The 16,962-nt window shown below is 44.4% G+C and overlaps 1 protein-coding gene across 1 annotated transcript in view; it reads right to left on the bottom strand.

The window, feature by feature from the left end:
- Positions 1 to 16,962, bottom strand: part of CNIH3 (cornichon family AMPA receptor auxiliary protein 3) — a 123,301-nt gene that overhangs the window by 51,617 nt on the left and 54,722 nt on the right. Inside the window, exon 2 of the mRNA XM_075339082.1 lies at positions 13,266 to 13,334. Coding sequence (XP_075195197.1) covers positions 13,266 to 13,334 — 69 coding nt within the window. The remainder of the gene's footprint in view (positions 1 to 13,265; positions 13,335 to 16,962) is intronic.

Below are 16,962 nucleotides of genomic sequence, written 5' to 3'. Positions count from 1 at the left end.
CCAGAGTTAAATTTGCTGAAAAACACCTCATGAAGCCAGCTCAGTTCTGGAAAAGTATTCTATGGACAGATGAGACAAAGATCAACCTGTACCAGAATGATGGGAAGAAAAAAGTTTGGAGAAGAAAGGGAACGGCACATGATCCAAGGCACACCACATCCTCTGTAAAACATGGTGGAGGCAACGTGATGGCATGGGCATGCATGGCTTTCAATGGCACTGGGTCACTTGTGTTTATTGATGACATAACAGCAGACAAGAGTAGCCGGATGAATTCTGAAGTGTACCGGGATATACTTTCAGCTCAGATTCAGCCAAATGCCGCAAAGTTGATTGGACGGCGCTTCATAGTACAGATGGACAATGACCCCAAGCATACAGCCAAAGCTACCCAGGAGTTCATGAGTGCAAAAAAGTGGAACATTCTGCAATGGCCAAGTCAATCACCAGATCTTAACCCAATTGAGCATGCATTTCACTTGCTCAAATCCAGACTTAAGACGGAAAGACCCACAAACAAGCAAGACCTGAAGGCTGCGGCTGTAAAGGCCTGGCAAAGCATTAAGAAGGAGGAAACCCAGCGTTTGGTGATGTCCATGGGTTCCAGACTTAAGGCAGTGATTGCCTCCAAAGGATTCGCAACAAAATATTGAAAATAAAAATATTTTGTTTGGGTTTGGTTTATTTGTCCAATTACTTTTGACCTCCTAAAATGTGGAGTGTTTGTAAAGAAATGTGACAATTCCTACAATTTCTATCAGATATTTTTGTTCAAACCTTCAAATTAAACGTTACAATCTGCACTTGAATTCTGTTGTAGAGGTTTCATTTCAAATCCAATGTGGTGGCATGCAGAGCCCAACTCGCGAAAATTGTGTCACTGTCCAAAGATTTCTGGACCTAACTGTATGTATATATATATATATATATATATATATATATATATAGATAGAGAGAGAGAGAGAGAGAGAGCTGGGTGTATATGTGTATGTATGCATGTATGTATGTTTGTTTGTGTGTGTATGTATGTGTGTATGTCCGCTAAAGGAATCCGCACCGTCGCATTTACAATCACAAAATTTTGCACAGACGCCTCCTATGACTCAGGGAACGTCATAGACTATGTTTTGACAAGAAAATTTAACCCTGCGCTTTACAGTTACTCTCCAAAAAGCTGCCTCCTTTAAAGTGAATGGAGCCTGGAACTACAGGTCATTAATAGGAGCTGTGATTGGTTGCTATAGGAACAAAGGACATTGTTAGTACAGTGGTACCTCGCTTAACGAGTAACCCACTTAACGAGAATTTCGCTTAACAAGCACAGCTTTCTGTAAATTTGTAATCCGCTTTACGAGAAAGCTTTGCTGTACGAGCGAAATTCTCACCTCACACACTTCCGGTTCTATCCATCCACCGTGCACTGACCCGCACTTGCAGTCCACACAAACACACACATGTATGCACAAACACACACAAACACACACGCACGCACATACAGTATTATGCTCACCTTACCTTCCGTTCCACCTCTGGTCTCATGGTTCTTGTAGTTCCCGGGTACAGCGCGACGTCCTCGCGGCGAACTACAAGACCCAGGAGGCCGGCGGTGGAACGGAATGTAAGGTGAGCATATAATATAACATAATATAGTGTACCTTTCGTTTCAACGCCGGCCTCCTGGGTCCTGTAGTTCGCCGCTCCGCTCCTCCAGGCTGTGTATCGGCATCCATAGCAACGAGACAGGAACTTCCTGTCACCGCTACTGAAAGGCAGCGTGCTGGCCAATCAGAGGCCAGCGGCTCTGCCTTTGATGTTAGCGCTCTGGCCAGGAAGTTCCTCCCTCGTCGTTATGGTAACGTGATACACAGCCCGGCCACGTACCAGAGAACAGCAAGTCCCAGGAGACCGGCGATGGAAGGAAAGGAAGGTAAGGTGAGCATATAATATGTGCGTTTGCGTACGTGCTTGTGTGTTTGTGTGTGTTTGTACATGTTTGTGTGTGTTTGTACGTGTGTGGAATGACAGAATAGAGGACCAGGATGGGACATTTAACACATTGTGGAACGAATCGTCTGCATTGCAATGATTTCCTATGGGAAATCTTGCTCTGCTGAACGAGTGACTTGGTTAACAAGCACAGTCCCAGAACGGATTGTTCTCGTTAAGCAAGGTTCCACTGTATAAGAAGCTTATGTGTGAGGTAATATGATGTCGGTGGGGAGACGGATGGAAAGAGACAGAGAGAGACAGACAGACAGACAGAGAGAGAGACAGAGACAGACAGAGAAAGAGACAGAGATATAGAAACAGACAGAGACAGATGGGGAAAGAGACAGACGGGGAAAGAGACAGACGGGGAAAGAGACAGACAGGGAAAGAGACAGACAGGGAAAGAGACAGACAGGGAAAGAGACAGATGGGAAAGACACAGACAGAGACAGACAGGCAGGGACAGAGACAGACAGACAGAGACAGGCAGACAGGGAAAGAGACAAACAGAGAGACAAAGACAGATGGGGAAAGAGACAGACCTTGATAGAGACAGACGGGGAAGACACAGACAGATACATGCAGACAGGGAAAGAGACAGACAGGAAAAGACACAGACAAAGAGATGGACAAAGACAGATAGTGAAAGAGACAGGAAAAGAGATGGGGAAAGAGACAGACCTGGAAAGAGACAGATGGGGAAAGAAACAGAGAGATAGAGACAGACAAAGAAAGAAATAGACAGACAGAGACAGACAGATGGGGAAAGAGACAGACGGGGAAAGAGACAGATGGGGTGAGAGACAGACCTTGAAAGAGACAGACCTGGAAAGAGACAGACCTGGAAAGAGGCAGACGGGGAAAGAGAGAGGCAGACAGACACAGACATAGTCACAGAGATAGAGAGAGACAGACAGACACAGAGAGAGATAGAGACAAAGACTGATACAAAGACAGACAGAGAGATAGAAACAAACAGACAGAGACATAGACACAGACAGACAAAGAAAGACACAGACAGAGACAGACAGACAGCGACACACAAACAGAGACTGGGAGAGAAACAGAGAGGTAGTCACTATCCTGGGCAACGCCCGGGTACTACAGCTACTATATATATATATATATATATATATATAAACATGCAATAAGTGTGATGGGTCCACCAAAGTAGGAACTATCCTTTATTAGAGGCTCTCCACTTTGCCTCTTTATGAGCTTATGATGATGGCACTTTAAAGAAGGAGATTTCATCATGTGGGTGGGGCCTGTATGCATAGGCAGGGCTTATATAATGTTAGGTATCCCTGAATAAAATGCAATATGTGGGTGAGATGGGTCTACCAAAGCAAGAACTATCCTTTGCTAGTGGCTCTCCACTCTGCTGACAATGGGGGGCACTTTGTTTATGGTATTTTAATGGAGGTGCTTTTGTCATGTGGGTGGGGCCTGTATGCATAGGCGGGATTATAATGTTATGCCTCCTTGAATAAAATGTTATATTTGTGGAGATGGCTCCACCAAAGCAAGAACTATCCCTTGCTAGTGGCTCTCCACTCTGCTGGCCATGGGGGGGGGCACTTTCTCTATAGTATTTTAAGGGGGTGCTTTTGTCATTTGGGTGGGGCCTGTATGCATAGTCGGGGCTTGTATAATGTTACGTCTCCTTGAATAAAATGTTATACTTGGAGGAGAAAGGTCCTAACATTACCATACATTGCCGGCTACCGAAGACTGCACCAGTTGATGGGCAAATTACATAGTTACATAGTTACTTAGGTTGAAAAAAGACCTAGGTCCATCTAGTTCAACCGTCCTCCACCAGTTCTACATTTAGTCACTAAGTCATTTATAACCAACAATGTTGTGTGTACTGAGGAAATCATCCAGCCCTTTTTTAAACGCTGTTATAGTATCTGCCATTACTACCTCTTGTGGTCGGCATTCCACAGTCTGACCGCTCTAACTGTAAAGAACCCTTTCCTATTTAGGTGTCGGAATCGCTTTTCTTCCACTCGCAGTGAGTGCCCCCTGGTCCTTAGTATTGTTTTCGGAAGAAATAAGTTATGTGCCAGTCCTTTATATTGACCACACATGTATTTATACATATAAATGAGATCTCCTCTGAGACGTCTTTTTTCTAGGCTAAACATATCTAACTTTTTCAACCTGCCATCATATGGGAGGCCTTCCATTCCTTGTAATAGTCTAGTTGCCCGCCTTTGAACTGACTCTAACTTCTGAATGTCCTTTTTAAAATGTGGAGCCCAAAACTGGATCCCGTATTCCAGATGTGGCCTTACAAGTGATTTATAGAGGGGTAACAATACGTTGGGATCACGGGATCTAATCTCTCTTTTTATACACCCTAGAATCTTGTTTGCTTTAGCAGCTGCTGCCTGACATTGAGTGCTGCTGCTCAGCTTATTTGTAATGAGAATACCCAAGTCCTTCTCCTGTTCTGTAGTCCCGAGTTTACTTCCATTTAATGTATACGCAGCTATAGGATTACTCCGTCCTAGGTGCATTACTTTACATTTATCAACATTAAATCTCATTTGCCAAGTATCTGCCCATTCTGACATCTTATCCAGATCTTTTTGTAATATTGTACTATCCAGGTCAGTTTTTAATATCCTACATAGTTTGGTGTCATCGGCAAAGACTGACACTGTACTATCAATCCCATCCACAAGGTCATTAATATAGAGAGTAAAAAGAATTGGTCCTAGCACAGATCCCTGCGGTACCCCACTGCTGACTATAGCCCATTTAGAGAATGTAGCATTTATGACTACTCTTTGTTTCCTATCTTTTAGCCAATTCCTTACCCAGTTGCATATTGTGTCCCCTAGTCCTTGCTTCTGGAGCTTTAGTATAAGGCTATTATGTGGTACAGTATCAAATGCCTTTGCAAAGTCCAAATAAATCACATCAGCTGCATTACCAATATCCAGGTTTGCACTTACCCCCTCATAGAACCCCAACAGGTTGGTTAGACACGACTTATCTTTCATGAATCCATGCTGTTTGTCAGTTATCATATTATTTTCTGCAATATATTTTTGCATGTCATCCCTTAAAATGCCCTCAAAAACTTTGCATACTACTGATGTCAGGCTTACTGGACGGTAGTTGCCTGGATCTACCCTCTTACCTTTCTTAAATATCGGTACCACATCAGCAATCCTCCAATCCTGAGGCACCAACCCTGTTACAAGTGAGTCTAAAAAGATGAGATACAGCGGTCTGTCGATTACGGAGCTCAATTCCCTCAATATTCGTGGATGAATGCCATCTGGCCCTGGGGATTTGTCAATGTTTAATTTACTCAGACGTAGGCGTACTTCATCTTGTGTTAAATTAATTATATCGGGTGGTGGACTTTGATTTTTCACTTGTTGAATGATCCCTGGTACAGTCAGTTCCTTGGTGAATACAGATGAGAAATGCCTATTTAATATCTCAGTTTTTTGTTTGTCCTCTATAACTAACTTGTTATTATATTTTAACCTCATAACGACGGCCGTACGACTTAAAGCGGCGGCAAAACAGGGTACTTATTCTGTTCCGCCGCTTTAAAGCGGCGGCCCGAAAAAACCCTGTAGCGCCCCCCAGCGACCGAAAATCTCGGGGGTTTCAGCTACCGGGGGTAGCTGAGACCCCCCAGATTATGAATCGGGGTGTTTTTTTTGGACCCCGATCATGTGATCGGCGGTATACACCGTATACCGACGAACACATGAAAAAAAAAAGAAATGGCCGGTAAAACTGATTTCTTTTTCATCTGACATGATCAAACATGTCAGATGAGAAAGAAATCTAACCCCCTAGTGCCCCCAAAGCCCCCGGTACCGGAGAGTCCCCCCACCCCCACCCCTACCCCCACCGGACATCCAAAATGGCGCCGAAGCGCACAGAAAACTGCCGCCGGCGCCGGCTCTGCAGTCATTTCCCTCCGATCTGAAATGATCAAACATTTCAGATCGGAGGGAAATGTCCTCCCCCTGACCCCTCCTCCGGTCCACCGGAGCCCTCTGGTCACCGGAGCCCCCTCCGGTCTCCAGAGCCGCCTCCCCCCTCCCCCCTCCGGAGCGTGGAAGATGGCGGCGCACAGCGCGCGGCCGCCTTCATTCTGCTCTTTCTGCCGCATGTGACACGTCACATGCGGCAGAAAGGTGTCCCCAGGTCCCACTAGGTCACCCCCCGTCACCCCCCCCCCCCCCCCCAAGCCCCCGGTTATACGTTACCTGTCTGCCGCTCCGGGCCCGCGATCGCCGCCTCCTTCTTCTTCAATGCTGGCGGCGCATGCGCAGACAGCGGCTGTCAGCTGGATCCCTGCAAGCAGGAATCCTGCTGACGTCGCTGATGCACAGGCTCCACTGTGGACCGGGGGAGGGTGAGTGCAGTGATCTGCAGCCACACTCCTCACATGGAGAGGCTGCTGTTCCAGAAAATGGGGGGTACGTTCTGTGAGCGTGCCCCTCATATTCTGGAATGAGGTTACTGCAGGTCACTCTGCCCTAGGTTGGACCGGGGCAGTGTGAGTGCAGTATTCTCAGATTACTGCACCCACACTGCTCATGGAGAGCTTGCTCTTCCAGAAAATGGGGGATACGTTCCCTGAACGTGCCCCCCATATTCTAGAAGATCCAGAGCCGGCGTGGGACCTCCAAAATGGATTATAGCGACCGGAATTTCTTTATTTTCAATAAATTGGTAAAAGAGGAATGTTTCGGGGAGTGTTTTTTCAAATAAATTTTTTTTTTGTCTTTTTTTTTTCTATTACTGACTGGGTTAGTGATGTCGGGTATCTGTTCAGATGCTGTGACATCACTAACCCCAGGGCTTGATGCCAGGTGACATTACAGCTGGTATCAACCCCATATATTACCCCGTCTGCCACCGCACCAGGGCGCGGGATGAGCTGGGGCGAAGCGCCAGGATTGGCGCATCTAATGGATGCGCCACTTCTGGGGCGGCTGCGGCCTGCTATTTTTAGGCTGGGAAGAGTCCAATAACCATGGCTCTTCCCACCCTGAGAATACCAGACCCCAGCTGTCCGCTTCACCTTGGCTGGTGATCTAATTTGGGGGGGACCCCACGTTTTTTTTTTTTTTTAAAAAACGCCTGGGGAGCCCTCCAAATTGATCACCAGCCAAGGTGAAGCTGTCAGCTGTGGTTTGCAGGCTACAGCTGTCTGCTTTACCCTAGCTGGCTATCAAAAATAGGGGGGACCCCACGTCGTTTATTTTAATTATTAATTTTTTGGGGGGCTAAATACAAGGCTAGGCACCCTTTAGTGCCACATGAAAGGCACTAAAGGGCGCCAGCTTAGAATATGCAGGGGAATGGGACGTTATATTTGTTTGACATCTATCCATTCATCCATTGTAGCATTTTACGCTGTGTGCCCACAATCAGGGTTTGCAGCGTTTTGGGCGCAGAGTGTTTTCCCTGTGTCCATAACGCTGCGTTGTGCAGTAGAAGCACAGTGGAAGGATTTTTAGAAATCCCATGCCCAATGTGCTTCTTTTCTCCGCAGCATAAACCGACCTGTGGCGCAGCTTCCCGAGCCTCAGCATGTCAATTTATGCTGCGGAGATGAGTGTTCTCTGCAGGTAGCATAGAGCTCCACAGCGGCCTGAACCCAAATCGTGGGCTTGGGCAGCTGCGTTCTCCCGTGGACAACACTCACATCTCTGCAGGAGGCTGACACTGTGTACTAGATGCCGTGTCGCTGGATCATGGCCACATAGCCTAACAGTGAGACATTTGTTGCTACAGCAACATTTTTGTGAAGTACCTGTGGATTCAAAATGCTTACTATACTCCTGAATAAAATCCAGTTTCCAAAATGGGGTCACTTGTGGGGGTTTTCTGATGTATAGGTACCCAAGGGGCCCTGCAAATGTGACATGGTGCCCGCAATTTATTTCAACTTTTCCAGAATTCAAATGGTGCTCCCTCCATTCCAAGCCCTCTCATTTATCCAAACAGAGGTTTTTGGCCACATGTGGGGTATCCCTGTGCTCATAAGACATTGGATAACAACCTGTGGGGTCCACGGTTTGTTGTTGTCTCTTGAAAAAGTGAGAAATTTGATGCTAAAGCAACAGTTTTGTGAAAAAAATGAAAATTTTCAATATGGCAACCTAAGCTTATCAAATTCTGTGAAGTACTCGTGGATTCAAACTGCTCACTATACACCTTGATAAAAGCCTTGAGGTGTCTTGTTTCCAGAATGAAGTCACTTGTGGGGGACCGCCACTGTTTAGGCACCTCAGGGGCTCTCCAAATGCAACCTGGCGTCCGCTATTGATTCCAGCCAATTTTGCAGTCAAATGGCACTCCTTCCCTTCCGAGCCCTGCCATGCGCCCAAACAGTTGATTTCCACCACATATAAGGTATCGCCAAACTCAGGAGAAATTGCACAATAAATGTTATGCTGAATTTTTTCCTTTTACTCTTGTAAAAAAAAAAGCTACCTGGTTGAAATAACAATTTTGTGGTAAAATTTTATTTTTTTTTTTTCATGGCTCAACGTTATAAAATTCTGTGAAGCACCTGGGGGTTCAGGGTACTCACCAAACATCTAGATAAATTCCTTGAGGGGCCTAGTTTCCAAAATGGGGCCACTTGTGCGGGGTTTCTGCTGTTTAGGTACCTTAGGGGACCTCCAAATGCGACATGGTGCCCGCAATCTTTTTCAGCCAAATTTCCTTTCTAAAATTCAAATATTGCTCCTTTCGTTCCAAGCCCTCCCATTTGTCCAAACAAAGGTTTCAGACCACATGTGAGGTATCACCGCGCTCATAAAAAAGTGGTTAACAAACCTTGAGGTCAAATTTTTGGAATTACCTCTTGAAAAAGTGAGAAAATTGATGCTAAAGCAACATTTTTGAGAAAATTATTAAAATTTTCAATATGACAACGTAACGTTAACAAAATCTGTGAAGTACCTGTGGATCCAAAATGCTCACTATACCCCTAGATAGAAGCCTTGAGGGGTCTAGTTTCCAAAATGGTGTCACTTGTGAGGGATTTCTTCTGTTTAGGTACCTTAGCGGACCTGTAAATGCAACATGGTGCTCGCAATCTATTTCAGCCAAATTTGCTTTCCAAAATTCAAATATTGCTCCTTCTGTTCCGAGCCCTCCCATTTGTCCAAACAGAGGTTTCTGACCACATGTGGGGTATCGGCGCGCTCATAAGAAAGTGGGGAACAAGTTTTGAGGTCCATTTTGTTGTGTTATTTCTTCTAAAAGTGAATAAATTTGGGTTAGAGCAACATTTTTAGGTAAAATTTAATTTTTGCTTTTTTTCATTCCACATTGCTTTTGTTCATGTGAAGCACCTGAAGGGTTAATAAACTTCTTGAATGTGGTTTTGAGTACTTTGGGGGGTGCAGTTTTTAGAATGGTGTCACTTTTGGGTATTTTCTGTCATCTAGGCCTATCGAAGTCACTTCAAATGTGATGTGGTCCCTAAAAAACTGGTTTTGTAAATTTTGATGTAAAAATGAGAAATTGCTGATAAACTTTGAACCCCTCTAACTTCCTAACGAAAAAAAATTTTGTTTCCAAAATTGTGCTGATGTAAAGTAGACATGTGGGAAATGTTATTTATTAACTATTTTGTGTCACAGAAATCTCTGGTTTAACGGTATAAAAATTCAAAAGTTGAAAATTGCTAAATTTTCAAAATTTTTGCCAATATTCAATTTTTTTCATAAATAAACACAAAAAATATTGTCCTAAATTTGGTACTAACATGAAGTCCAATATGTGACGAAAAAACAATCTCAGAATCACCGGGATCCGTTGAAGCGTTCCAGAGTTATAACCTCATGAAGTGACACTGGTCAGAATTGCAAAATTTGGTCTGGTCATTAAGGTGAAAATTAGCTCCGTCACTAAAGGGTTAAGGGTCCGATACTATCCTTTGTTTTCCTTTTGGCATTAATGTATTTATAAAAGATTTTGGGATTTATTTTAATGTCATTGGCGATTTTTGTTTCAGTAGCTAGTTTTGCTTGTTTGATTTCTTTTTTGCATTGCCTATTGATATCTTTATACTCCTGCAATGCTATTTCTGTATTCTCAGCCTTTAAGATGTTAAACGCCCTTTGTTTTTGTTTTATTATACTTTGTACAGTCTTATTTATCCATAGTGGTTTCTTTTTATTCCTGGACATTTTATTACCAGAGGGTATACGTTTATTACAGGACTCTAGCAATATATCCTTAAACTTACCCCATTTATGTTCGGTATCCCCAGTTACCTTTGTCCCAATCTACACATTTAAGCTCTTCCCTTAATTTGTTGAAATCAGCTTTCCTAAAATTCCAGGTTTTAGCATTCCCCCTTTGAAATGTTCTATTGAATATTATGTTGAAGCTTACCATATTATGATCGCTGGTGCCCAAGTGCTCCCGGACCTGTAGATTTGAAATTGTATCCGGTCTATTTGACAGGACCAGATCAAGCAAATTATCTCCCCTGGTCGGTTCACCTACCATCTGAGAGAGGAAATGGTCCTGAATGGTAGATAAGAACTTACAGCTTTTAGCAGAACCAGAAGATTCTATGTCCCACTGAATGTCTGGATAGTTGAAATCCCCCATAATAAGAACCCGATTATTATTATTAGCTGCCTTTTCAATTTGTTCCAGCATTTCACCCTCTATTTGTTCAGGTATGTTAGGAGGCTTATAGCAAACTCCAATTAGCATTTTTCCATTATTCCCCTCCCCATGTACATTTACCCATACTGACTCTACATTGTTGCTGTTCTCCTCAATGTCATCATACAACACAGGTTTTAGGTTAGATTTGATAAATATACACACCCCACCACCTTTTTTGTCTTTCCTGTCCCTCCTAAATGTACTATAACCCTGTATGTTTGTCACCCAGTCATGGCTTTCATCCAGCCAGGTTTCCGTAATGCCCACCACATCATAATCCATGGTTGACACAAGAGTCTCCAATTCATTCATTTTGTTTGCAAGACTTCTTGCATTTGCCAGTAGACATTTAATCCTATTAACACCTTTATTACTCCTAGCCTCCCTACGTTCCTTGTATGTCCCATCCCCCCCTAATCCTTCATTGACCCCTACCGTCTCCCTGTCTCTATCTGCTCTATCTATCCCCTTATTTGCTCCCCTACCCTCCCTCCCCCCCCCGATCCTAGTTTAAAAGCTCCTCCATCCGTCTGACCATTTTCTCCCCCAGCACAGCTGCACCTTCCCCATTGAGGTGCAGCCCGTCCCTACCGTAGAGCCTGTAGCCGACTGTGAAGTCGTCCCAGTTCTCCATGAACCCGAACCCTTCCTTCCTGCACCAATTTCTAAGCCACATATTTATCTCCCTAAGCTCCCGCTGTCTTTCTAGTGACGCTCGTGACACCGGTAGTATTTCTGAAAACACCACCTTGGAGGTCCTGGACTTCAGCTTCTCTCCTAGTTCCCTGTAATCATTTTTAAGGACCTTCCACCTGCCTCTAACTTTGTCATTAGTACCAATGTGCACCATGACCGCTGGGTTTTCCCCAGCCCCACCCAGCAATCTGTCTATCCGATCCACAATATGCCGAACCCGAGCACCCGGCAGACAACACACTGTTCGGCATTCACGGTCTCGGCAACAGATGACCCTGTCTGTCCGCCTAATTATAGAGTCCCCTACCACCAACATCTGTCTGGGCTTTGCTGCACTCCTATTTCCCTCCTTCCTACAGCAGTTGTTTTCCTGGTTGCTAGGAGCAACATCCTGCTGTAGTGACCCTAGTCCAGGCCCTTCATTCCTAATATCAGCCAAACAGGCATATTTACTAGGTTGTGCCAGGTCAGGACTAGGCTCCCTGACACTTTTCCCCCTACCTCTTCTTCTAACTGTTACCCAGCTACCTACCTCTGGGTCCTGATCTTCCCCACCTCCACCCTCCTCCATATCACTGGCCCCAGCCAGAGAAAGCTCAGTGAGCTCTAAACTCCTCTCCAGGTTTGCAATGCCCCTTAGTGTTGCAAGCTGCTTATTTAGATCAGTTACCTTGGCTTCCAAACACGCAACATGCTTGCATCGAGTGCAGACATATTCACCCTCGAACGGCTGCTCAAGGCATGCATACATCTGACAAGATACACACCTGGTAGCATTGTCCATGGAGCACCTATCAAATGGGGATCAACAGTAAAGTAGAAAAACAAAGAGAAAAAAACGAAAGAAACCCAATGGGAAACGTCTAAGGATAAATTCAAACTATGTTCTTGTGTCAAACTATGTAATTGTGTTGAAACTATGCACTTATCTTAAATTCAGCACTTAACTTGAATTCAGCACCTCGCTCGCTCAGCCCCCTCGCTAGTACTGGCTGGTTTATATAGATGTACAATGAGTATCAGAAGCTGCTGGAAGCTTCTAGAAACAGGTGTGACTAATCCTACTAATTAAATCACAAGACTAACCTTTTTTTTTTTTTTTTTTTTTCCTTTTCACAGAATCACAAACAGACACACAATCCCCTAATGAAATTCAACAATTACAGTTATCACCACTATGTAATTGTGTTGAAACTATGCACTTATCTTAAATTCAGCACTTAACTTGAATTCAGCACCTCGCTCGCTCAGCCCCCTCGCTAGTACTGGCTGGTTTATATAGATGTACAATGAGTATCAGAAGCTGCTGGAAGCTTCTAGAAACAGGTGTGACTAATCCTACTAATTAAATCACAAGACTAACCTTTTTTTTTTTTTTTTTTTTTTTCCTTTTCACAGAATCACAAACAGACACACAATCCCCTAATGAAATTCAACAATTACAGTTATCACCACTATGTAATTGTGTTGAAACTATGCACTTATCTTAAATTCAGCACTTAACTTGAATTCAGCACCTCGCTCGCTCAGCCCCCTCGCTAGTACTGGCTGGTTTATATAGATGTACAATGAGTATCAGAAGCTGCTGGAAGCTTCTAGAAACAGGTGTGACTAATCCTACTAATTAAATCACAAGACTAACCTTTTTTTTTTTTTTTTTTTTCCCTTTTCACAGAATCACAAACAGACACACAATCCCCTAATGAAATTCAACAATTACAGTTATCACCACTATGTAATTGTGTTGAAACTATGCACTTATCTTAAATTCAGCACTTAACTTGAATTCAGCACCTCGCTCGCTCAGTTGGTGGAACAAAATGACCCATGATCATAAGACAAAGCATCAATTCTCTTGGAGCAAACAGAGGTCTTCAAAGACGACTTACCGCATGCGCGGGATTACACTGATCAATTGGGCTTTTGAAGTCTGTTCTTAATTCATCAAAGGCAATTATCTGTAAGAAATGATGAGAGTGTTCTTAGTGCCGAGCAGCAGATCTGCATGCATTTCATCAGCCACATTATCCCGATTATTTCCAATCATCAAAGAATCCGCTGAAATATCACTGTATCCCCAGATAAATTATGTAATGGCATTCCTGCATTTAATACCTTGTGTTATAACTGGAAAATTGCTAAAATCTGACAAATGTCTGACCTGAGGCGGATGAAGAATGAAATCTCCGCTCTGTCAATCACCTATATACTGTACCAATAATACTGTATACAATACCGCTTTATGTATCAGTATATGCTACATTATATTATACAATCATCATACAATTCCATAAATAATATAACAAACAATGTCAGGCTATACAGCACTGTGCAAACGTTTTAGGCTGGGATGTCTGCACGTGGTGCTCATTTAAACTCACTTATGGCCACTAACAGGTGTGGGCAATATGAAAATCACACCTGAAACCAGATAAAAAGGGGAGAAGTTGACTCAATCTTTGCATTGTGTGTCTGTGTGTGCCACAATAAGCATGGAGAACAGAAAGAGAAGAAGAGAACTGTCTGAGGACAAAATTGTTGAAAAATATCAATAATTTTAAGGTTACAAGTGAACCTCCAGATATCTTGATGTTTCTTTGTCCATGGTCATAATCAAGAAGTTTACAACCAATGGCAATGTCGATAATCTCCCTGGACATGGAAGGCAGACAAAAATTGATGAAAGGTTGCAATGCAGGATAGTCCGGATGGTGGATAAGCCACAATCAAGTTCCAAAAAAATTCAAGCTGTCCTGCAGGCTCAGGGACATCAGTGTTAGCGCAAACTATCCATCAAGATATGAATTAAATGAAACGCTATGGAGGAGACCCAGGAGGACAACACTGCTGACACAGAGACCGAAAAAAGCTAAAATAAATATGAGTAATCAAAATCCTTCTGGGAAAGCGTCTTGTGGACAGATGAGACCAAAATAGAGCTTTTTGGTAAAGTGCATCAGTCTCCTGTTTACTGAAAATCGAATGAAGCCTACAGAGAAAAGAACACAGCACCTACAGTCACACATGGTGGAGGTCAGAGATGCTTTGGTTGTTTTACCGCCTCTGGCACTGGGGGCTGTGACTGTGTGCAAGACATCATGAAATCTGAAGATTACCAAAGGATTTTGGATGGCAATGTAGAACCCAGTGTAAGAAATCTGGGTGTGCGTCCTAGGTCATGGGTCTTCCAGCAGAACAATGACCCAAAACACTTCAAGAAGCCCCCAGAAATGGATGGAAACAAAGCGCTGGAGAGTTCTGAAGTGGCAGCGAGGAGTCCGGATCTAAATCCCATTGTCAACTGTGAAATGACCTGAAAATTGGGAGGCGCCATCATATATGAGAGACCTGGAGGCGTTGATAAAGAAGAGTCCGAGATTCCAGGTGAGAGGAGGAAGAAGCTTGTGGATGGTTATAGCAGGCAACTGAAGGAAGTTATTTATTCCAAAGGGCAAAGGGCGTGCAACCAAATATTAAGCTGAGGGGGACAATGATTTTGTCCAACTCATTTTGAGAGTTTTCTGTGATATTTTGTCCAATCTGCCTTTTTTTTGTGTTGCTCCAATAAGCACAAAGGAAATAAACATGTGTATAATAAAATGTGTAATTGCAAACATTTTCTTGTGGAACAATTTCAAGGATGCCAATGTGGCGCCCTGGACTAGCCAGGTCGTTACAGGTAACACACACACACCCCCCACCACCCAGACAGTTACATTAGCCAGACACAGAAACCTTGTTGCCTCCCTCCAGGGTCTGATGTCCACACCAGGGGGGCGGAGCCAGGCAGTTGGCCCCACCCACCGAGGAGTTCACAGGCCTGGAGGCGGGAAAAGGAGCAGTTGAGTTTAGGAAGTGAAAGTGAGAGGTCACAAACTGCGAGTGTCTGGGTTTGTGGCCCAGGCACTGACAGCAAGGTTGGCAGACGGTGGTGGCCGTCTGCAGGAGTGGTGGATCAACGCGGAACCGTAGGACCGGGGTCGGGCGGTGGCCCACCGGTACCGACCGGGGAGCGAAGTGAAGCCAGCACACACAGGCAGGGCCATCGGACCCCGAATAGGCTTGGAGTCGCCGACAAAAGTCAAATCCGAGTGTGACCGGAACCCCAGGGGTTTCCTAACAGCCAAAGACCCGTAAGAAGGCAACCGTCCGCACTGTGAGGGTATACAGCCACCGCCACAGGCTAGAGACCCAAGGGCCAGTGCCTGCGGGCAAAACGGGCTCCTCCGGTATCCATACACCGGGGAGCGAACTACCGTTGGGAACCCATCGTAGTCAAGACAGTACACAAAGGTGCAGAGAAAGACAGCCGCCATCACCTGTCCGGGGAGAGACACTGCAGCCGGCTGCGGGACCCGTCCATCCAGCCGTTTGGTTCACCGGAGACTTTGTGCCTCTTTTGCTGAGTGAGTACACCCGTGCCATCCGCGCTGTCCCTGCAACCCTGCACCTCACCGACCCTGCCTCCCTGTCACACCACGGGGCCCCGGGACCACCAAGACCTACCCTGTGAGGGGGAAATCAACATCCCAGCTGCTCCCTACCATCGCTCCCGGGATCCCCGTCACCAGCAGTGGTGGTGCCCATCTTCACCACAACCCGTGGGTGGCGTCACGGACTCAATCCCCAAAACCAACCAACCCCCCTTTCACTCACGGGCGAGGAGCACCGCTCGAGTCCCCGGATCCGGCCCACCGCTCGAGCCACCGAGCAGCAGCAGCAGCGCCGGACCTGAGCGTTAGCGAGCGCAGCGTCCCCGCCGCCCGCGACACCAACGCTTTAACCCATGACGGTATTAGTACATATATATATATATATATATATATATATAATAAAATTAAGTGACAGCGTGTCTTACTGTTGTGGTATTCTTGCATCATAATATAAATGAGATAAATACTTGTATACTGCTCAATAAATGGATTTGTTGCCTTCATACCATGTTTATCATGGAGAAAACATAAAGCCATGAGCCGTCTTCCGCAGCCTGTCACAGATGGAGATGGGATTTTTCTTGGAATTATCTGTGCCCCTGACATGATACATTTCACCTTTGGCAATTTCCTACTTATTCAGCCATTCATAAAACAGTTTTCTTGTTACTTATACTGTAAAGAGCGGAGATGACTGAGAGCGCTGAGCTATTTCTAAACTCTCTAATGTGCTCTGTGTTTCTACTTCACTGGATATCAGTAAATCTGTGCATCTGATATATGAATATCTATCTATCTATCTATCATCTATCTATCCCTCTATCTATCCCTCTATCTATCATCTATCCCTCTATCTATCTATCTATCTATCCCTCTATCTATCTATCTATCCCTCTATCTATCTATCCATCTATTCCCTCTATCTATCTATCTATCTATCCTTCTATCTATCTACCTATCTATCTATCTATCTATCTATCTATCTATCTATTCCCTCTATCTATCTATCTATCCATCCATGCCTCTATCTATCTATCTATCTATCTATCTATCTATCTATCTATCTATCTATCTATCTACCTTTCTATCTATCTATCTATCTATCTATCTACCTATCTATCTATCCTTCTATCTATCTACCTATCTATCTATC

The sequence above is a fragment of the Anomaloglossus baeobatrachus genome, chromosome 3 (genome assembly GCF_048569485.1).
Source record: "Anomaloglossus baeobatrachus isolate aAnoBae1 chromosome 3, aAnoBae1.hap1, whole genome shotgun sequence".
Lineage (NCBI taxonomy): Eukaryota > Metazoa > Chordata > Amphibia > Anura > Aromobatidae > Anomaloglossus > Anomaloglossus baeobatrachus.
The sequence above is the reverse complement of the archived record's forward strand: the minus strand, read 5'-3'. Positions and strand labels throughout refer to the sequence as shown.